The sequence below is a fragment of the Rhea pennata genome, chromosome 7 (assembly GCF_028389875.1).
Source record: "Rhea pennata isolate bPtePen1 chromosome 7, bPtePen1.pri, whole genome shotgun sequence".
NCBI classification, from domain to species: Eukaryota; Metazoa; Chordata; class Aves; order Rheiformes; family Rheidae; genus Rhea; species Rhea pennata.
Window position 1 is genome coordinate 3,394,340 of NC_084669.1, and position 22,811 is coordinate 3,417,150.

Genomic DNA, 22,811 nt, shown 5'->3' on the forward strand with positions numbered 1-22,811 from the left:
TCTGCACTGTTTCTAGCCACTTCATTTGTGTGTGCAAAACCTTTTTTTTCCTGAACTTGTATACTACACTCTTTTTTGTGCTGATCTGGATTGTGTGCTGTGGCAAGCCGTCATTAAATACTGGGCTATCTTTTTAAGGGAAGACTCTTAAAACATTAATTCTGTCAACAGCATATATATTTTTAATGCCAGATCATCATCTCTTGTGGACTCCTAATGTATTATAAAAAGCCAGCTTGCCACAGGCATTTACCTTGCTGAATTCTCAGACCAACTTTTGCATATGGGCTGATAAGGCATTCAGTGAGTTTCCGTTGTGTCTGTGGCAGCCATCTGCCTAAATGCTCAACAGCAGCATGCTATGGAAACAACGGCAAGCTTTTTCAGTGCTTTCCTAGCAAGGGCTTTTAAGGAGAATCAATCTTGATGTCATTTTGCTTTTTACCGGAATCACTGTGGTGATGCATTTAAAAAATTAGTACTGCTCCTAGAACACACTTTTTTTTTTCTTGCTGAGAAGCCAATGTCCAGACTGGCACACTCCACATTACCTACTCATTGCCTTGACCCCTGAAATATGTAGCTATCCTCATAAATCAGGTGAAGAGAGGAGTAGTTGTGTGGACTAGCTGGGCTATCGACTAAGTCAAAGAAGGTCTTGAAGCTTGTGACAAGAAGAGAATTTTATAAGGAAGTATACCGTCGTCTCAGGAAGCAATCCAAGAAGCTGAGTCCGTTTTCTAATGGGATAGTGGCTTCATGAGCTACTGCTTCAGTGAGGGATGTTAAAGCTATGTGACCAGTTGTCTGCCTCGACGCTGCATTATTAAAGGCGCTCTGAGAACAGAACGTGCACCCAGGATTGAGGCTGGATATATGAACAAGTTTCTAAGCTGACCTTTGGTTAGTGTTACAGTGCATCTTTTGTGCTGTAGAGCCTAGTATGTTTTTACATCTGTTTTCAGATTCCTAATAAAAAACAGGATTACAGGAGGTGATCTGAAAAATTTACTCATACTTGCAAACTAAAAAAGAGCTAGATTTGCCTCTGACCTGAGCCACATGAGCTGTGTTTGCAACTGCAAGCTCAGTTTGGCCCTCGTTATAAAAAGGTGCCAAATTCTTTGCAACGTATCTTGAATAAATATATTTAAAGGGCTGCATAATCTTTATACTGTTCACTGTGGTCCTTTGGTGCAGAGCCACCAAAAAAAGCTGTTTGTGTGCTGCATGGATTATGCCACTGCATAACTGTTATTGACTGGAATTACAGTGGTTCAAGGGGTTTGTTTGTTTTTCAGTTAAAACCGGCAGGGATTTCTTGCAGAGAGTCAAGTAATTCCTGTGATCTGCCAGAGTTCTGCACTGGCGCCAGCCCTCACTGCCCAGCTAACGTCTATTTGCACGATGGACATGCTTGCCACAGAGTGGATGGCTACTGCTACAACGGCATATGCCAGACCCATGAACAGCAGTGTATCACGCTCTGGGGCCAAGGTGAGTTTTAGAGCCAGGAGTTCTGTTTATTGGACAGGTTTGAGAAGAAAATCTGTGTGATTATAGATGGATTTGGGGGAATTTTATACAGTACCAATCTGTATCTATTCTTTTTTGAAATGGAGAACTGAATAATGAGGAAATCATTCTGTGATTCATTTGCAGTCCTGTTTAGTTCTTGCAGCAGGAGGTGGAGAATTGCTAGTTTCATTCTGCAACACTGCTACGACTGGCTATTTGAACTTCAGCAAACCATTTGATGCTAGCTTTGATATGGCCTTATGTTATTCTGTAGAGTGCTGAATGCTGCTGAGTCGGGTTAAAATCACATCCCTTTTCAGAGTGGTGTGTAAACTCCCACCCATGCTCTAAATTGCTTATCTGCAAAAAATAAAAGATGTCTGTCTACAGTTCAGTGTTTGACACTAGCATAAGAGTCCTGTATCAGTGTGTGCATTTATTAACTGGTATTACCCTGTAAACTTACCTCCTAATAGTACCCTTAGCGGAGTATGCTCTGAAGCAGAAAGAAATGTTATTCTCCCTTGGGAATTCATTTACTTTTTGCAAAAATCTAATTGCATGGTCTCTAGGATTGTCTCAAGTAAATGATTTTCCGGGAAGGCAGCTCACCTTCCTGTTATGTCCCATGGCTTTTCAACTGGAATACCACTAACTAAGGAAACATGGATTCTATAGCTTGCTGAGTCACCTTGGACAAGTTACATCTCCCTCAGCGTCTCAGTTCCCTCTCTCTCAAATGGGAAAAAACACTTTGAATGCTGATGAAGAAAAGCACTATAGTAGAGCTTTTATTATTTCTTTCAAGATAACTTTTTCCATTCCCTTAGCTTCTTTGAATTCAGTATCTCTCTGCCTTCAACTCCATTTTTAAACTTATGTATAAATATAATGACACATATCATTGTCTTGATCAGAAGATCATGAAGACAGATCATGAAGTCTATTGAAGTATTTATCTGTTGTCTTCATAGGAGGTTGGACCATTTGCAAATCTTTTTTAAAGAGTGTTAAAGCAGCACAAGAAATAATGTCACTAATGCAGATAGAAGGGAAAAGCTCTCTTGGTTGTGTGTAATGTGTGAGAGGAGTTCCAGTTCATCATTAAGCTCCCCACGTGGTAAAAATCATGCATCCGAAATCATAGAATCAATAAGGTTGGAAGGGACCTCTGGAGATCATCTAGTCCAACCCCCCTGCTCAGCAGGGTCACCTAGAACGTGTTAGACAGGGTTGCATCCAGGCGGGCCTTGAAGATCTCCAGGGAAGGAGACTCCACAACCTCTCTGGGCAACCTGGTCCAGTGCTCTGTCACCCCCACAGTGAAGAAATTCCCCCTCACGCTCAGGCAGAACTTCCTGTGCTTCAGTTTCTGCCCATTGCCTCTTGTCCTGTCACACGGGACAACTGAAAAGAGTTTGTCCCTGTCCCCCTGACACCCTCCCTTCAGGTCCTTGTACACATTGATAAGATCCCCCCCTCAGCCTTCTCTTCCCCAGGCTGAAGAGGCCCAGCTCTCGCAGCCGTTCCTCCTAGGGCAGATGCTCCAGCCCTCTGAGCATCCTCGTAGCCCTACACTGGACTCTCTCCAGTAGCTCCATGTCTCTCTTGTCCTGGGGAGCCCAGAACTGGACGCAGTACTCAAGATGTGGCCTCACCAGGGCTATCATTAAATGCACTCAAAAGGCTTGCTGTCTTTGATATAGAAAAGTATAACATTATTCAAAATACAATATATTATACTGGGTTACTCTATCACTAAAATAATAATTCTACACTATATGGACTGGACGCAGTACTCCAGATGAGGCCTCCCCAGGGCTGAGTAGAGGGGCAGGATCACCTCCCTCCACCTGCTGGCAACACCCTTCCCAATGCACCCCAGGAGACCATTGGCCTTCTTGGCCACAAGGGCACATTGCTGGCTCATGGTCGACTTGTCATCCACCAGCACTCCCAGGTCCTTCTCTGCAGAGCTGCTCTCCAGAAGGTCAGCTCCCAGCTTGTACTGGTGCCTACAGTTATTTTTCCCTAGGTGCAGGACCCTGCACTTGCCCTTGTTGAACCTCATGAGGTTCCTCTCCGCCCAGCTCTCCAGCCTGTCCAGGTCTCCCTGAATTACTTTTCTCTCTGAAATACTTTTCCAAATCCCACTCATGTCATATACTTATCATGAGCTCATGGAGGCATGTACAATTATAGCCTCCAGTCTTAGTCATACTGGGATTTTTCATCTGCTGGATACAGAGACATTTCTTCTTGTATAGAATGAAATCTCCTTATGAAACAGTTTCCCATGCCATGGAAAGTTACTTGGTTGGACTGTTAGTAATTTCTGTTGTTGAGAAGAAATTCAGCTGAAGGTCAGAGAGCTGAACTGCTGCAGCTCCATTGCCAGATTTGTTTCCTAGCAAAGCACCGCCTCCAAATCTGAACCGAAAGGCTTAGTTCTGGTTTCATTGGTGCGAGGATAAATTAGAAATAATGCTAGTAAAGTTAACTGAGCCAGACCCCACAAGGGAGATCAGAATTATCTTTCTATTTTTAATGAGGAACCCACCTTGCTCTGGCAAGATAGTGGCTGTGGCTACTGCGCAGCAATTTTGGATCTAAGGCGCGAGGTGGGTTCCTGAGTGCTATCCTACATGTAACGGCATGTAAAGGGATACTGCATCTTTGACTATAGAAGGGTGTTGCCTGTTTGTGCAACAGAGTTTTTAAACTCTTGATATATTAGGAAGCCAACAGAAATGGAAAGCAAAACAAAAAAAGCCTTCAATTAGTATAGCAGATAGATTTCAAGCAAAAAGTCAAGGCCTGTAGTCCGAATTTAGAGACCAGTCATGTGGTGTCCCCTGCCAGATCACACTTTGATCTTCCTAGAGTACGAGCTGGCAGACGAGGGGTGGAATGTCAACGAGGGCCAGGTGGGCCACACAGCTGCACAAAGAGGACATTTAAAATCTCACTACTTTCACAGGACACACAGGAAACCTGTTTCCTCCCAGCTCAATTTGCAGAAGAAAGAGAGACTAGAACATTCCATGGTATTTTTTCGGGGCTTTTTATCAAAAATATTCATTTGAACCTTTTACCAGATTACTGTAAGTGTTTAATAATTGTTTTTTTAAATGTGGGTGGAGGGTAATTGTGTGGGTTGTGGGCTTTTGTTTTAATACAAACTATACCACAGTGGAAACAGGTCATAGTTCATTTACATTAATTCCTCTTTTTTTTATCCCAGGAGAATAAATCCATGCGGGACAAAATATGATAACTTTTATTTAAACTATATTCAGTGTATTGAATTTCTTATCAGGATATTCTTTTCTATATCTGCCTTTATTCGTAGGGTTACAGATGTCCGGTAGCCTAGTGATAAATGTTGATCTTAATTTTTTTGGATTTGGTTAAAGAAAAATGATGAGCACTATCAGAGCTTGTTTATATTAGGCTGAGCAATAAGAATCTGTTTCCAGAAAGAAATGCTTGCATTACATTGAGTTTCTTTGTTGTGTTCAACAGATAAGTTCAGTTCAAATGGAGAAATATTTTCTGTTATTTCCTGTCTAATAAAACAGGGATTTGGAGCTGAATAGTAATTATCTCAAACTATTATTTTCCCTGTGTTTATATGAGCCCTGTCTTCCCCAGCTCCATCTCACCTCGAACACAAGCTCAGTATTTCTCTATGGAGAGGACTCCCAACTTTGCTTCTGCCCTGAGGATGTTGTTTAGGGCTGGTCCCTGTACCTTCCGCCGGGAGAGCCCCTCTCTCTGCATCCTACCGTAGAGGCAGAGCAGAATTGCTGGCAGAGGGTGCTGAGGAGCAGCTGGAAAGTGGTGGTGTGTTTGGCTGAGCAGTGCTTGTCACTGGCACTCTTGGTCAAGAAACCATGCTCCCCAGTCAAGAAAGTGAAGAGTGGGAAGAGGATCACATGGCCACTCCAGTGCATCTCCTTACTGCTCTCAGAACCTGCAGTATTTTAGAGTTAAAATCCTATGCCAAGGTGTTAATACCAGCAGAGAGGTGATTGAAGTACGAGAGCCAAACCTTAGTGTCAACTATGGCTTTTTCTTAATCGGGAGCATTCCAGCCAAGGGCTTCAGTGAAATCAGGTATGTGGAAGACAAATATAAGCAAATTTTCCTTTCCCTGCAAGCCCACTGGGACAAAACTACATCACACCAAGTATATTCTTGGGTCTTCTTGCTAGACTCCAAGTCAAGGCTTTCTGCACAACATCTAACATGCTGCAGTCAGCCCTTGCTTGCAACAGGCTGGAGAGCTCACAGTGGAAGAAGAGAACACCTGGGGACAGTCTCTGAAGATAGCCATAAGCTCTTTTTAAAGACCCAGGTCGTTCTAGTCTGCTCTCAGAACACGAAGATTTGTCCACTTTCTCCTTAATTCATGTAATTTTTATGTGTAAAGAGTAAAATGCATAAAGTAGTTGAAACCTTTTTTCTTTCATATTCAGAAATGTCAAATTGCACTGATTTGACTTCTTGATAAGAGTGTGACTGAAAGATCCATGAACAGTAATGCCTTGTATAATGTCTGGTACTTCACTGGCATTTTCAGGAGCAACTAGATATACAGATAAAACTATTTAAGAGAGAAATTATTGATTACCTCAGAACAGAAGATTCTCAGCTTTAGGCTGCCCCCATTTTCTACATTGACTGGAAAGTGATCTTACAGGGAAGAAAAGGAAGTGTTTGTCAGTATGTTTTCCCCAAGAGGAGAAAAAGCAATGAATTTGGGGAGCCATTGGCAGGCATTGGCTTAGTAATTAGAACACACTTAAATTTGTTGCATAGACATGGCTATTTATTTACATAGGAACAATTGTAATTTTAATGTCAATATTTGTTACAGAGACCTGTCACTGATGTAAGAGCTTTGGATTTTTACCAAGTATGGCCCTATAGGCAAAATAAAGACTAAGTAACACAGGGCCATCCATCCCCATCTAAATCAACAGATCAAACTGTTTCTAACAACTTTTGGGAGAATGCTAATCTATTTGAGCACTATAATGATTTAAAATATAATGTAGCACAACCAAAAAACTCAAACTGCTTTGACCATTGCAAATTTATGGCCAGGCCATTTTCAGTTGGGGATGTGAAGGGCATTAAACTTTGTTCTGAACACTGGTAAGAACAAGCATACTCCTTAAATGCAGAAAGAACAGGTCAAACACCTTCCTACTCTTTCCCAAACTTAACAGCAGGGATCACCAAGTTGAAGAGAGAGAGGCCAAGGGAAGATCATGTAAGTTTGTTTTGCATCGTCAGTGCAGTAAAGCAGACCTAGTGAGATCTAAAATCCAGGTGCAAATCACGTGACGTTCAACACTGTATTTCTATGTTTACGTTTATTTTTACAGTCTTTTATGGTGCTTGTTGGTGCACTCTGAGTACCAGCCTGTGCCTTTTTTTTCCCTTCCCACTCCTATGTATAGATACTGCATACACTTTTTGAAGTAAGTCTGAGATAATGTTGGGAACCAAAACTAAATGTTCCTCCTCTCCGCTCTCAGACTGCTAGCTGATGTTTTGCTCTGCTTGGAATCAGCACCATGGTCAGAAATTTCTCTTTCTGAATATTGTGAAAGTATTTGCCCGTTGAAGCAGATCTGGGGCAATCTGGAAGACACAGCGTTCTTTTATGGCTTCTAAATCCGTAAGACTTCTCTGCGTTATGACCCTATAGCTAAAGAAGTGAGCTCATCAATATACGCGTGCAGGGGGTGGAGGAAGCATCTCCAGGCTGACAACTGCAGTGGTGAGCTTTGACCTGCTGCAATTTTAAATGGCTGATTTAATCCCTTCAATAAGGCTTAGCGTGGAAAGGCTGACAGGACCTTAATTACAGGGTCGCAATACTGTAATCATCAATAGCAAAGCGAAGTAAACTCTGCACATCTGGTTCAAAGCATTTAATAACCACTAGATACCTTTGCAAATCATTTTGTCTTTGCCTGTTGAGGTAGCAAAATGGAGAAAGACAGGAGTTTCTGCTTCAGTTTATGTAGTGCAACCATGATAAATGGGTTTCCGCCAGAAACACAACATTACGATTCTCTTCCTCTGAAATCTTCCTTTTAACTTGGTAGTTCCATCTGTTCAGTTTCATACAGTCTTACATGTTTTCAGCTATAATAAAGTCCAAATCTTGTGAGAAACTAGTTGGGAGAAGGAACAGTCATCTGAATCCCAAGCCACAGTGTTATACTTTCATTTAGAGAATAGAAATTGGAGCTAGATTTGGTCTCCAAGCCCCAGATGATTGTTGGGTACCAGGTGTTTTGGTACGCGGAGTGCTCAGAGGCTGGCAGGGGAGCATTTTGTTGTCCTCCATGAGATCTGTTCTCTTGTCGAGTAATGTTGGTTGCGTTAAAGCTCACTGTCTGAGCCCTGAATGGATGCTACAGATGTGTTGCTCTTCCCAAATACTGGTTTCCCTCATATGTAGCATGCTGAGCTTCTACGTTAAAAAAAAAAAAAAAAGACAATTTTCTACCAGATGAAAGGGGATGATACATACCTTAAAATCTTTTAGTTTTTCAGGAATCCTCTGTTCCTCTGTTTCTTCAACACCTGCTTTTAATGAATCTTTGCTAGGTCACCTACAGTCAAAACATAGGACTGTGAGTGATTGTTTAGTTTTTGGCTGGAGAAAGCATGTCTATGCTCTGGGCTGCTGCAGGCATGTCCTCCAAGGAAGCCGTTGGTTGTTGTGGTGGTACTGCCTTGGCTGAACACGTCTCCGCACAGGATTTGCAGCTGAGAAGAAAGGAGGCCGAGAGCAGTTGCATAGGGTTATGGTTGATAGGGGTCCTTATTGCTTTGGTGAAGTAGGTCTGAGCAAGTCGTTCTTTGCAGAGGTTGGGGAAAAAGCAGTTAGTTTTACTTGGCCTTTTTCCTTCCATCCCTCTCTGTTCTAAAGCTGGAATAGTATATGCACATTTTAATGTTTGTATCATGCTGAATAGTTAATGTCGCTGCCCTGGAAAGATGAGGAGGAAACTACATGCTGAAAATGGAATTCATATTTTTGCTTTTTGCACAGTGCCTTGTCTAGATGCTTTTGTTGATTTATGATTATTGCTTGTGGTTTAATGAAAAGAAGTGAAAGGATCCTGTGTGAGTCCCTTTTAATAGTTCCAGATTTGAGAAATACTCTGAACTCAGCAAGCTTGATAATAATCTTTCAAAAACTTCAAGCTCTTGTCCTCTCTAGGGAAGCAGCAGCTCATATTCTGTTCCTTCTGTGCCCTGCTTTGAGTTTTACAGATTGCATGTAAAAATGTTAGGGAGAAGAGAGGGTGCCATTCTAAGCTTTAACATTTTGTCCTTAATAGCATTAGATTGCTGTTCAGCAGTACATACTACTAGACAAGCTTCGGACTGTGAAATGCAGCTTAACTAATTGAGGCTTTAAACTCTGAGTTACTAGTGAAAGGAGCCACACTAACTGTAAGGTTTACAGTCATATTTCTATTTTGTTCTCGAGGAATTGAAACCCTTTTTTAAACCTTCTTCTTCTTTGAAGACTTTTAGATGAAATCTTCAGGATGGTTTAAATAAATGATACATGTTTTGCTCACAGCGATATGCTTACACACCTGGAGGTGGCTCAGAACATTTGAAAACTGTAATGTTAGCTCAGATATTCTGTCTGTTAAAAATCAGGGGGCACTGTGTAAAAAATTGTATATTCTCAGCTTCTAGGCTATCACGTCATTTATTGTCAATTCTTGTTTTGTTTGAGTTTGGCTGATCTGTCAAAAGTACAGCAGTTCTTGTTTGTGTTTTATGTGAGAGAGTTTATTCTGAAAAATGCCTTCTCAGCACAGCTTTACCAGTGGTACCAGTGCTCGTGTAGACACCTCTCTATGTATCTGTTAAGAAGTGTAGCCAGTATGTCTCTACTGTCCTGTCTCCTCAGAGCAAGTCTGTGTGTTGGAGGGTTGGAAATGTTGGCAGTGACCTGACTGTGCTATTAAATATCTTCATGGGAAGAAAATATGGAGGACTAAAGAGCTCAAGCAAAGGACCCTTTAAAATTCATATTTTTGCAATAATTAGGGGGACTAATTAATTATTGCAACAGTGAAATTGGTGAAGTAGATCCTCCACCTGTTAGATATTTCAAATCTACACTTGGATACTTCGCTGAAAGATACTTTATAGTGGTGAAAATCTGGCAAAGAGTGGACAAGACATTTTCTATATAAGAGATTAGACTAGATGGTACCTTCTAACATAAAAATATAGAAGTAGGGATGAGTAACCTGACCGCACAAACGTTCCCAGGATTGCTCCCGTCACGGAAGTTACTTTGGTATTAGTATGTCTGCATTATAAAAGGCAGCGGCTGGCGTTGCCAGATGCTGCCTCCCTTCCAAGATTCCTAGTTCTACCACCATGGTAGAAATAATCCCTCTTTCAACCTAGTCCTTCCTCTCAGGCATGGATTTACTGTGGATTAAGGTGGGGATAGTTTCCTCTCCTCAGTACATTAGCTTGAGCTAGTTGCAGCGTATTCTCTTAGTCGTGTCACGTGGTCCTGTTTTTACAGCCATAAAGCGCTCCCTTTTGCACCTTCATTTATTCTGGTCTCTTGTTATACTGAATTGTACTTTCAAAGGCCTTTCTTTAAAAGTGTTTTCTTTGGCTTCAGCTCTTGGGCTTTCACTAAAATCATGTGGGCTCCTGTAAAAAGGAGGGAGCTAACTTACCAGCTGGGCTGCATCTTTCTTACTCGATTTGGCATTTGCTAAAGTCTTTGTGTCCTGGGAGGATTCTCAAGAGGGATATAATCTAGAAATTCCCCAAAAGAATGAGTTGTGCATTGGTTATTGCTTAGCATTGCCAAGAAAGACAGACAACTGGGGAAAATCCGTACATTCGGGCTCTTCAATTAGCATGCTGACCAAGCACATCTGTTTTGTTATGTTTCATCAGTATGCAGATCACATCTTATCTTCCACTAAAACATCAGTGGAGCTAAAAAAAAAAAAAAAAATATATTAAAAGCACCTTGTAGCAGATGAAAAGTTTTGATGTGTTTTTGTTTCAGGTGCGAAACCTGCTCCTGGGATCTGTTTTGAGAGAGTGAATTCTGCAGGTGATCCTTACGGCAACTGTGGCAAAGACTCCAAGAGCTCCTTCGCTAAATGTGAACCCAGGTAGGGCCTTTCTTTACAAACACGGGACCTGATGCAAGCGTGAGGGGAGGGGGCTTATAACATTTAAAATCATTTAACTAATTTTTGGTTTTCTTTATTTCCTTCAGAGATGCTAAATGTGGAAAAATTCAGTGTCAAGGAGGAGCAAATCGACCTGTAATTGGTACCAATGCTGTTTCCATAGAAACTAACATCCCACTTCAGGAAGGTGGAAAGATTCTGTGCCGTGGTACCCATGTATACTTGGGAGATGATATGCCAGATCCTGGTCTTGTGCTGTCAGGAACCAAGTGCGCAGATGGAAAAGTAAGGCTCTGAAATGCTCCCAGCCCAGGCGAACATCCCTACCCTGCCTGTTAGAAAGTACTTTGTACTAAACTGCGCAGTGTTTTGCTTTGGGATTTCTTTTCATGAAGAATTAGTGGGTTGTCATTGTTTCTCGTGCTCACACTGAGTCAGATTTCTGCTCCCTTTTTTTGGCCACTGTTTTGAATTAGTCTTGCAGATGCAGTGCAAGTTGCTCAAGTTTATGCATGATTTGTTAGGACAGCCCCAAGTATCTGTCAGATGCGTACTTCCTGCCAAACAAGTGTAGCAAAATACGTTACGGGAGAGTTAATGAAATTCTGATGAGTTCAGTGCATTCATCGGTGGAAGTGAGACCTAGGAATTAGTATTAGAGTTAAATTGGTTTCTGTGTTGCCTAAATTCAGAGTTTGAGGTTTCAGGGTTCAGCATTTAAATTTACCAATGTCATTTTCCCTGAACCCTCTAAATGGCCTTTGCACCACTTCAGAGAGCTTGGCTTGTAATGAGCACAGGTCTAGGTGTTTCAACTCAGTGAAGAGATCTTGCAGTTTTAATAGCTTATACAAGTACATAAAATCTAGTGTACCATGGGGATGAGAGCAGGAGACAGCGATGCCTAAGCATGGAGCAAATGAAATCAGGTGAGGAGTTTAGAGCAAACAAAAGGGGAAATACTTTTTCACTGAGCATGCTGAGAAAACCGTACAACTTATTGCCACAAGACATTCTGAGGTCAAAAGTACGAACGTGCTCAAAAAGGCAGAGGATAGCTCCACTGGAGAAAAATTCATGAAGAGCTACTCGTTGAGGCTCAGCGGATCCTTGTCTCACCTGCCTCAGCTGGCTGCTCTTATGTTTATAATAGGAAATGCAAAATTTGAGATTTCCATACCAGCGCCCCAAGCTTTGCCAGTGTTTGTAGTGTTTCGTGGTAGTTTTACCAAATTCTCACTAGTTGCACTTTAAGTTTTGGAATGTACTTGTGGAGTCTGCTGATTATGACCCCCTCCCCCTTTTACTCGCAGGAAAAGCGATCTTGGTAAGACTATTAGAAAAATGTAATGTTCAGCTTATTGATGTTCAGCCACCAAAACTGATTTTAATGCAGTCATATTTTACAAGTATTGTAGTGTCTGGCGTGAGTATAGTCCAAATTTTGTATGAGTGTCCGGGGATTTTTATTTGGAGAGAAGAGCAGAGAGTAGTGGGAGACGGTTATGGGTTTCCAGGAGGGAGAAGTGGAAAGGAGGCCACAAGCTACTGCAGTGAAGAGGATTTCCATACCCTCGGTGGATTAATGACAAGGCGAGGAAAAAAGTGCTTTGATAACTTGTGGTAAATTCAAGTAAGCCTCTGAATTTCTGAATGCTTTTGAATTATGTTGGATTAGCACACTGCATTGAGAGCAGGTTTAAAACATATCCCTAATGCAACTACAATCCTGTTACAAGAAAACAACCTTTGTAACATTTCTAAGTCAATCTATTAGAAAAGAGTCTATAAAATGTCTCTTCAAAGAAAATTCGACACTGGAGAAGCACCCCATTATGTTTTACTAATGAGTATTTAATCTTTCTAATCTATCTAATCATACACATACACACTATAGAATACACAGGCTAATACTTATGAAATTGTATGTTTTACTTTGAGGACATTAGCGCATTTGTATTATGGATTAAGAATATGAATTTAAATATTCTTGAGTTTTCTAAGCTGAGGATGCACAATTTGAAATGCAGCCATTTTAATGTGATCAGAATTCTGTGTGCTGCTCCACTGTGACTATCTGAATTGTGAATACTGCTGTAATCAGCCCGTATTCTCTACATGCGTGCATGTTGATGCCAATTCACTCTAATTTCCTTCCATTTTTCCTTCTCCCCAGGGGATAAGTGCCCTGATTAAGCATCCCTGTCGTCTCCTTCAACACTTTTCCTAGTTTAATGCTAATTATTGTGACTGACTTTTAGTATTACTGAACTGAACTGCAGTTAAATGGGAGCAAAATTGTGAGCTGTGGGTTTTTTTTTTTTTTTTTTTTTTTTTTTGGTGAACATAGCCTATTAAGAGTCATTTTAGTCCTAATTTTTTCTTCTTTTTTTTTCTTTCCAAATTTTAGTTGGATAAGTTCTCATTACTGATAGCTTCATCAGTCAGTTGACTGTTTGATAGCTTTATTACATGGTGCTTATCTTGCCTTATGCCAAACTTCAGTTTTATTGGCAGGCTGAAGTTTGCTGATAATGACCAGAAAACAAAAAAATTTGCATTTGATTACTTTGCACATAGTATTTGCTTACTTTTATTTCCTGTAAGATTATTATTTTATGTTATGTGTGAAAATAATTTAGCCTGGGAAAGCTGACCGTTAGAACGGTCTCCGTTCTCCTGAAGAACAGAAGTGAGCCCACATATATCAGTGACCTCCGGAAAATACTCGGGTTGTCCTGGGTTCGGACTCTGTACTAGCGTAAATCAGTATTGCGCTGTTGCCGCTTTCCAGCAGTGGGGATCTGAACCCGTCGTTCAGGAGTTGGCTGCTGGTTGCGAAGACCCGAACGCAACCCTGCTTCGTGCCTCCCTCGTCCAGAAATGTCGCTGATATTTTTTTTGAATTGCCTTAAAAAAAAAAAAAAAAACCAGGCAGCCCCAGGTGGATTGCTACTAGTGGCAGTTCAGTGAAATCGTGTGTGCGCACACCCTCTGCATCCTACCCGCGTAAGAACTGGAATTCGGATTGCCCCTGACGCCGGCCAGGCAGCGTGCAGTTCCGCAGATGTGGGCCCAAAGGATTTACGCAGGCGTAAATCGGACGGCCTTACGTTTCGGTGAACGTAGCGCGCTCGAGGCGCTGCGCGCAGGCGGATCTCTGCAGCCGCCGGAGGAACAGTCGGCAGACGGGAACGGTGCGGGACTGCAAAGGGATGCGACACGTTGAGAGCAGCAGCGTCCAGCACCGTTAAAACCCTCCTTCCCCTCCTATTTTGCAGATTTGTCTTAATCGCCGATGTCAGAATACGAGTGTTTTTGGTGTGCATAAATGTGTAACAAAGTGCCATGGACGTGGAGTAAGTACTCTAGGAACATTTTTTTTTTTTCTTCTCTCTTTCTTTGCAGTGGGTCAATAACCATTGGACAAGAAATCGTTTTATGTAATAGCTTTGGGATCTGTGATTCTTTGTAATATATCAGTGAAAGTCATTGCAATACTTTTTTCTCACATACTTTTTTCTCAATTTTCGGTGTCCCTTAATGAACTGAGCAAATGAAATTATTTAACAAAGAAATATTTATCAGGTAGTAATTGTCTTTTTTTTTTTTTTTTTTTTTTTTTTTAACAGTATAGGTAAAAAGGAATTTTGTCACCTTCCAGGCAATTTAAGTCTAATCTTCCTTCATGAATAATTCCCATTAACATTCTAAACAAGACCATTTCTGTGTGGGCCCGGCAGAGTTAAAACATGCATTTGAATTGAGATACTGCAATAAAGCATTTCCAAAAGTATTAAAGTAAAGGCATACTCATTAGTTTCATGGTATGCAAGTGATGGGATGAAAAACATGGTGATATCTGTTTCAGTTAATGATACCTAAATGTTTTGAAATCTAGTTTATATTACGGAAGTGTTAATTATTTCAAACTATGCCTTGTTAACCTTGATTTTCTAATGACCTGTTTGTTTTGGTGAAAGGCTGTGCCATCCATATTGAAAGATTCATATGAAACTCTCTGTCCTCTCCTGTGAAGGAATTTTAACTTATTTGAGCTTATTTTATCATCCTGTATTTGAAAAGCTGTGTAGTGTTGGTGGTGCTGCCTTTTACCACTGTGCTGCCATGAGCATCAACCTACCCTGGCATCTTTATGCCATGTTTGGTGACTCCTGAGTAGGAAAAAAAAAAGGACCCCTCATAGCTGTTGATGGGAATCCCTGTAGTGCTTTAATTTAAAAACTAGTGCTTAATGAATGATATTTTTAACTCTCTTCCTGTCCAGGAAAAATGAATCTTTTTTTTCCTTTTACATCTTACATGACCAGAGCAAGTCTAAGCTAAGCAGATGATGTTTTAATTAATACTGTGTGCAAACATCTCCAGTGTAGTCTTACTGAAAGCCTGCCCGCTGGCCTCGCCAGGAAATGCGTGTTCGAGAACGCATGTGAACGGACTAGTGTCTTACTCAGAAAGCCATTCGTCAATAGATGTACTGTGCAATTTTTTCCGTGGCAGCAGTAGAGCAGGGATGGTCAGTGTTAGCACAGCTTAAAGGACCACACTGACAGCTGGCTGTAAGCCCCCAAACCTTCCTTTAAAAAACAAAACCAGGTAACAAAATGTTTAGCTCATTCTGTTGTTTTATTCTGTTGAAAAAGCCTGGCTCTTTGGCACCTGTGTTAGCATCGCAGGCACACCCTATATAGGGGGCAGCAAAAGGGAATAAAGACCAGCCCATCTTTTTTTGGCTGTTTGGGACTGCGTGGCCTCTCCCAAAGAGAAAGCCGGGAGTCTGCCAGCACGGCCTCCTTCGTGCAGTAGGAACGGGCTGGTGGTGACTATTGAGTCTGGTTCTTTGGAGGGCTCTCACCCTGCAGGGAGCTTTTTGGTAAAACAGCTTTTCCTAGTTTTTCCTTAACTCGGAGAAAAACCACCAGAGTACTGAGCGATACATCTTTAGAGACAGTGCAGATGTGATGTCAAAGGGAGGGTTGCCTCTGGCCTGCTTCCAGTTTCGCATCCTCTCCCTGCAACTGGTCCGTCTCTGAGCTGGGGGGATCTGAGCCGTGGGGAAATCAGTACGCAGCCTAGCACAAGCCTTTCGTGGCTGGAGTGGTCAGGCAGGCTGAGGAAGCTTTGCGGTGTTCGCAGCGCAAAGAGACTCTCTGGCTCCTGTGAAGGGAGAAGGAACAACAGCTGGCAGGCAGATACTGTTGCGGCTGGAGGGAGGGAAGGAGGGAGAGGGGTGATTACCCTTAATACGTGAACCCGGGTGACTACAAGCCTACCTCTCCACAAACACTCTTTTTCCCACTGATCCTACACATTTTATGCAGGTATAGAAGGAGTCAGCTGGTGCAACCCAAATTATTACCTGCCAAGCAAATAACCGAGGCTGCCTGTTACTGCACAGGGTCTCGCCTTCGGAGCGGCGGTATGCCCCGGGAGGTGCCCCAGCGAGCAGCGTCCAGTACGGCGCTTCAGTTCTTTCAGATGCGCCGCTCTCCGGGTAGGAGGCCTCGCTGGCTAGTGTCATTCTCAGGTATCTGGGGTAAGACTTCTCGTATCTTTGTTTTGAAGGTCTGCAACAATAAAAAAAACTGTCACTGTGAAGCTGACTGGGCCCCCCCATACTGTGACAATCCAGGGTTCGGTGGCAGCATGGACAGTGGACCAATTAGGCAAGCAGGTTAGTAGTAACCCGTGCTTTACCCGTTATTTCTGTGATAAAAAGTGAAAATACAAAGGGTCGTCTTTTAAGTAGTGAGCTTGCAAGTTTGGGAAATAAGCCAGTAAATTGAATGGCTTAGTCCAAATGCACTGGCACCGACTTGAAAATGTTTGGGCTTTTTTAGCTACATAGTTGAGTTTAGTAGTGCATCTTAATGAAATTATTTTATTGTACACACAATCTGCTTTCTACAGTTGTGTGCCTAATGAAAATCAGAAAATGCAACAACTACAAATGCCAGATCTTGGCATATGTGTGGCCTACTTTTACTTTCAAAAAATCAGGGTTATATTTGATACTGTGCTTGTAAGGAGGTTCTTCCACATTGTGGCACATACCAGATTTCTGACCATACCAGACTGAAACTATATTTTATAGGTAACATCTGCATATTTTCCATATAAGTTCCCCTATATATGATAGTAGTAGGAGACGTCTGTTCTCTGTAACTTGCGTCTTGAGTTCCCCCTTGGTCAGGCTCCAGAATACTAGCTGTTGTATCTAACTTCCCCTGTGGCCAGCCTCGGCTGGAATTATTTCTAGGCATGTTGCAATGTCACTGAACTTGATAATCATCACATGCTAGTTTTTCTCCAGGGTACTGTAATTTTAATGGCTTTCATGGAATTATTTCTGATTTATGCCTGAGCAACTGAAAGGGCCAAGAGTTTAGTCATGTTTGCAAATATAACAACATTTGCTGGGAAATGATCTGGTCTCTTTTCATATGCATAATGCTATTTAAAAACAAAATGGTTTGTATACTCTACATGCTAGATCCTACAGTGAATTGCAGTGCTGAGCTTACTGCCATTTCCATGATGACACTTCGTATTACAATTTCACTGTTGAAAGATCTTTTTTAAATAGCTACTAGCTGGTAAGATAGCAAAGAACTGCGCTCAGAAACTGAACAAGTGTGAATTCTTATGTGTTAAATGTTTTCTTTCAAGATTTGCTCTAAAGTACTATAATCCTGTCTCAGTTTACCTTGTATCCAAGTAGCTAGGGAACTGCGAAGTCGCTGTCTGTGCGGCACATTCTAATGGCACACCTCCAGCTGGAGAAGAGGAATGTAATGGTAATAATTTGTGCATTTTGTGTTTTGGAGGCTGACACTTCACTGTTACAGAAAACTATTTCTAAACAAGTTTAATATGGTGTGGTAGTTTCACCAGCTATCTATAAAGACAGTGCCGCATTCAGTAATGCTGGGAATAAACAAATACGGAAATTGTTAGAGTACCTAATTTCCTTTCCCTGACGCTTGGATTTAAAAATGAAAACTTGTTGGGGCAGTTTGGATTATGATCGGAGTATTTTGCAGCATCGCTGTTCTGCACATGAAACTGCAGAAGGATTAGCCCAATAAAATCCATTCACCTTCGTCAAACGTGGCACGCGGTCACATTAGTATTTAATAACTGGTTTTACCCAGCTGGCTTCCAGTAAACCCATGTGTTTGATACTCTATGGTTTTCTTATTAAGAAGCCTTACATATTTAATTGTTAGGTAAAGAAAAATTAATTATTTCAATGGCATAATCTTAGTTACACAATTTTATTAATCATTTAGGAATGGTGAGGGATTTATTATTCTGGAATACTGTCAGATAAAAAGCTCAGAATTTCCTGCACCATCAAGCGCTGAACGTACTTTTTTTTCAGTCAACGTTGCTGACTGTGCAGCAGCGACTGAGGGAGCTTAGGCCAACAGATGAGAGCCAGCTGGCTGAAATTCAGCCAGGATAAGACTGAGACAGTGATGATAGGTTACCAGAGCAAAGATTAAAGCTGTGCCTCCTACTGTGGATGCGTGCACGTCCTAGCTCTGCAGTCCTGAAGAACCACAACAGCCTCAGCACATCACATACGTACGTGCCCGTACGTATCAGAGCTGCTTCTTGCCTCTTTGTAAAACCAAGACTTTCTTTCAGCTGCAGCCTCGTAGTCAAGGGTCACGTCTTTGCCGTGTCCTACTTACCTAGGTCCCAGCAATGTGCTTTTACTAGACGTAACTTGGAGCACTCTGCCGGCGGCCAGGCGCACGGGAGGCGGCAGCGCCTTGCCGAGCGCCGCGGCCCTGGGCAGCGCGCGGCGCCGCTGCTCGAGGCAGTCCTTGGGCTCCTCGCTCGCCTCCGCGGTGCGGGTTTCAGAGCATTTGCCAGGTGTTGAAGTAAGTGCAAGGAAAGCCCTTAACATCTGGTTATAAAGGCACGAGAGGTGCTGCTTACGTGTGGGGGACCAGACCGTGTCCTTAACGCGCCCCACGGCCTGGGCACTTCTGCCTGTGCTCTCCCTCTCGCAGCCTCTTTTTCTCGCCCACGCTGGAAGCGGGCAGTGCGCGGGGCAGGACTAAAATTCAAGCATCGTGCTGAAGAAATACTAGAGTATTAGTCTTTTTAACACACGGTTTACTCACTTTTGTTGCAGTTATTTAGAAACCCAGACAAGACAACACTGTCCTGCTCCCATATACACATTTCAGATAACTAAATGTGTTTTGTTTCAGATAATAAGAGTTTAACGATAGGAGTGCTGATAACGATTCTGTGCCTTATTTTGGCTGGGTCAATCATGTATCTGAAAAGGAAGACGTTCATGAGATTGCTGTTTACAAGTAAAAAGACAACAATAGAGAAACTAAGGTATGAGTGTTTTCCTTAATTATATTTTAGAACAGATTAGTAGAAAATAGCTGTAAACGCGGCAACTCTCATCGTGCACATGCATCACAGAGTGAGTGGTGCAAATATGATGTGTTGCAAAGAGCCAGCATTAACGCAAGTAGTCACGGAATTTTATCATCCGCAGTAGCTTTCTGCTTTAGTTTAACTCTATTCATTGGCAATAAATAATGCACTTTCTGATGACGTATCTTTTTTTGGTGATAAGAAATTAAAATTAAAGGAAGTATTGCCTGTATGTCATTTGCTTGAAATAGTTTCATTATGTGCCATGGCCTTTTATCTAAACTCAGTGGAGTGAACTGAAACTTCCATATTGGAGGTCATTACTATTTAAATGTTAGGTTCATTAGAATAGTCTCTTGGGTGTTACAAAGCTGCATTTCCACAGATTGCAAAAGCTAATTTAACAGACTAGTGGTTTCAAAAAAAATCAATATTTATTTTTATTCTGGCAGAGTGCTAGACGATTTTTACTTTCCTTGTTTACTATAAAAAGTCAGAAGGCCTATGCAAAATCTCATTCTGAAAAGAGGTTAATGTTTAAAAACAATATTAAAAAGCAGAGTGTTGTGTTCAATAAATTTACACCGTATTGCAGGTCTGTGAGTCCAGCAAGACCTTCCAATTCATCTGAGCCTAATCATGTTCATTCCACATCTCTCAGTAAAAATCTGATCGTGAAGCCACAAAATACAACCATACAAAAGGTGAGTTCCTAAATAATATAAAGAAGAGCCCATTACATATTTTCAGTTTCACTGAAGTAATTTATTATAATACAAGTATTACATGTTATCAATGTCAAATAGAACAGCAAACATGTAAAATAAGAGACGATGTATGATTCAAAATGATACGTTTATGGCTTCCAAGTTTTTGATGGATGGAGATTTCACACACAGAAAAGCTCCAGTTTAGCTTTGAGATACAACCAACCAGTTTACACTAGAATGCTGCATCTAAACAGTGATGCATTAGTGCTTGAATAGGACTCTGGAACCTCTTAACTGCAGCTCTCTTTACAGAGGAGGTGTTGCAGGTAGATTAAAGCAGAGCAGAAGAGAAAGGAAGTGACAGAAGCATAGTTTTAAAAGCAATAATGTTTAAATTACCTTTTGAAATTTTTAACTGTTGTTTGGGGATGGGGCTCTTTCTTTCTAAAGAGAGACGGCCCAAGAAGATTGCTGCCGTACCAGATCACTGACATTAGTAACCCTGTGAAGACGCAGGATCTGCCGCAATTAAAAACTCCACAGCGAGTCCTACCGCCCCTGCCCCAGCTGCCGTGTCATCCGACTGTGCCTGAAAGGCCCTTGCCAGCTAACCCTTCGCTTCGGTTTGCCCAGGTAACTGGTGATTTTTCTTTTCACTCCTCTTCCATTTAACATTTAGTGTTTGAATATGTGCATATGATCACTAAGAATGAAGTATGTTCTTGTCTTTCATACTGGCCTTTTTCCATAGCATTTCCTGACTACTTGGTACAATACTAGTAATATGGTATAGATAATTCAACAAAGATGGCTTAAGTTCCCATCTCGCTCAGGGAGGTTGTACTGGTTTATGCCAACTGAAGCTACGATCCTAAAGTTTAGGATCCTGAAATCATTTTGCTGCAGTGAAAAGATATAATATGGAACTTGTTTATACTGTACATTACAGACAACCACAAGCTCATTTTGCCTGCTGCCCACCCTGAGGGTAAACCACAGGGTCTGCATTAGCAAGAGGTAAAGTTGCAGGGGTTTTGCCCAAGATGAAAACTTGTTTCTGTTCTGCTGAGGGGGTGTGTGTGTGTGTGTGTGTGTGTATATACATATATATTTTTTTGGTAAAGTACAGATCTGAATAGCAAACGTGTAATTGCCCACACTGTTTCATGCAGACCTACCTCTGGTTGCAAAGTTTAAATACAGCTGAGGACTTTTTTTTTGTAACATGATACATCTTGATGTCATATTCAGCATAGATACAGTTGTCTATACTAAATTGTCCCTCTTCTTGCCATTAGTTGCATTTGTAGCATGACTGTGTCTTAGCAAAGAGCAATGATCAGGCATCCAGCTATTTCTCTTTTATAGACATTGTGCTATTTTAGAAATAATACAGGATTATAAATAAGTCTTAAACAAGTAGCATAGTGGTTTGCTTGCACATGCTACAAATCCATACTCAGATAGAGAGGATGTCTCAGGGCAGAGCACCTTCTTCATGCAGTGATCTTGCGACTGACACACTTTTCCAGTGATTTATAGGAGGATGTGACTACAACGAACATTGCTAAAATGCAATGCTTTGAAAGGTAGCTGTGAAAAGACCAAAAACCAACCAACCAAACAAAACCCATAAAACAAAGGGTGAGACAGTGTTGAGTTGTCATAACAGTGTGCATAAACATTATGACAGCAACAAAAGAATATCTAGGTTTAATTTTGACTAAGTCAACATTGAATCACTTAGGTGAGATCAACGTTTTGAAGTAGGGACAGTTTATTAATTGCATTCAAATTATTTAAGCTTTTCCTCCTTCCCTTTTCTATTTGCTAGTTATTTCTTTTGCATTTCGGCAGAATGGGAAATATCGATTCTTTCTAAAGCTGGTTTTATAGGAAATTAAATTAATACTGTTACTTTTGTGTTTAACACCAACAGTTTCATTGTTTCTTTTCTTGCATTTCTTAAAACATTTTGCGTATTTCACACTGGTCAAGATAAGATTTTTCAAGTGTAACTAATCTTCAGTTTCTTAATTAAATGGTTCTTTAAAGAAAAGGGGGGGGGTAGGAAAGAATTCTTCTCATCTAGCAGCTTACCAGCTTATGCCATCTCCCACTAGCAGAAGGCAGATGAAGAAAAGGCTTTTCAAAAACACATCACCATTTTCCATTCTGACGGTACATCTGTATCGCCCGCCTGTCACTGCATGTGAAAGCAGCCTAATGCACCGCTGCAAGTCATATTCCTAAGTGCCTCCCCCTTCAAATCCCACATAAAGTGGAAAGTAGAACACCAGACCTCTACTGCTGTGACCACCAAAGAGAGACAGATCTGAAACTGCCAAAAAGCCTTTCAGCCTAACAGCTCAAGTTAATTGTGGCTGTTACACAACCAAGTGAAATACTGGTATTTCCAGTTTTGAGTCACTGTGCGGAACAGAAGCAGGACAAACAGAGGATCAACTCTAGTGAGCTGTCATCAGCGAATAAGCAGAAGTAGCTGCATTTCAAATTATGCCCATAATGTCAATTCAAGATTGTGAGAAATGGCTACTTTTTATACTGTAGGAACACAAAAAATACTGTATTGGCAGAAAACTTTTTCTTCACAATTTAGCTATTTTACTCCTCTAGCCCCCCCCCCCCCCAAAAAAAAAAAGAAAAGAAAAAAAAAAAAGAAAAAGCTTGGAGGAAGTAAATTACCTTTGGAATATTTTTGATCTCACTTATATGGATACTGCTTAAAGTATTGCCTCAGCACTAATCTCTTGGAACTAAATTCACTAGGTCATCTATAGGAAGCACTTTAGAAATCATTGCTATGCTCTTAATGTCATCCAGATGCTCAGTGCTGCAGTACAGTGCTGAATAAGAGTATCTGAAACCATTCACTATTTCTAGTTTCACGTCTGCCTCTTCCTGCTTC

The 22,811-nt window shown here is 41.3% G+C and overlaps 1 protein-coding gene across 1 annotated transcript in view; it reads left to right on the plus strand.

Moving 5' to 3' along the window:
* The window catches only part of ADAM12 (ADAM metallopeptidase domain 12), a 188,114-nt gene that overhangs the window by 159,943 nt on the left and 5,360 nt on the right, over positions 1–22,811 (plus strand). Inside the window, exons 14-21 of the mRNA XM_062579862.1 lie at positions 1,302–1,497; positions 10,613–10,721; positions 10,829–11,027; positions 14,024–14,101; positions 16,329–16,437; positions 18,992–19,127; positions 19,768–19,876; positions 20,333–20,515. Coding sequence (XP_062435846.1) covers positions 1,302–1,497; positions 10,613–10,721; positions 10,829–11,027; positions 14,024–14,101; positions 16,329–16,437; positions 18,992–19,127; positions 19,768–19,876; positions 20,333–20,515 — 1,119 coding nt within the window. The remainder of the gene's footprint in view (positions 1–1,301; positions 1,498–10,612; positions 10,722–10,828; positions 11,028–14,023; positions 14,102–16,328; positions 16,438–18,991; positions 19,128–19,767; positions 19,877–20,332; positions 20,516–22,811) is intronic.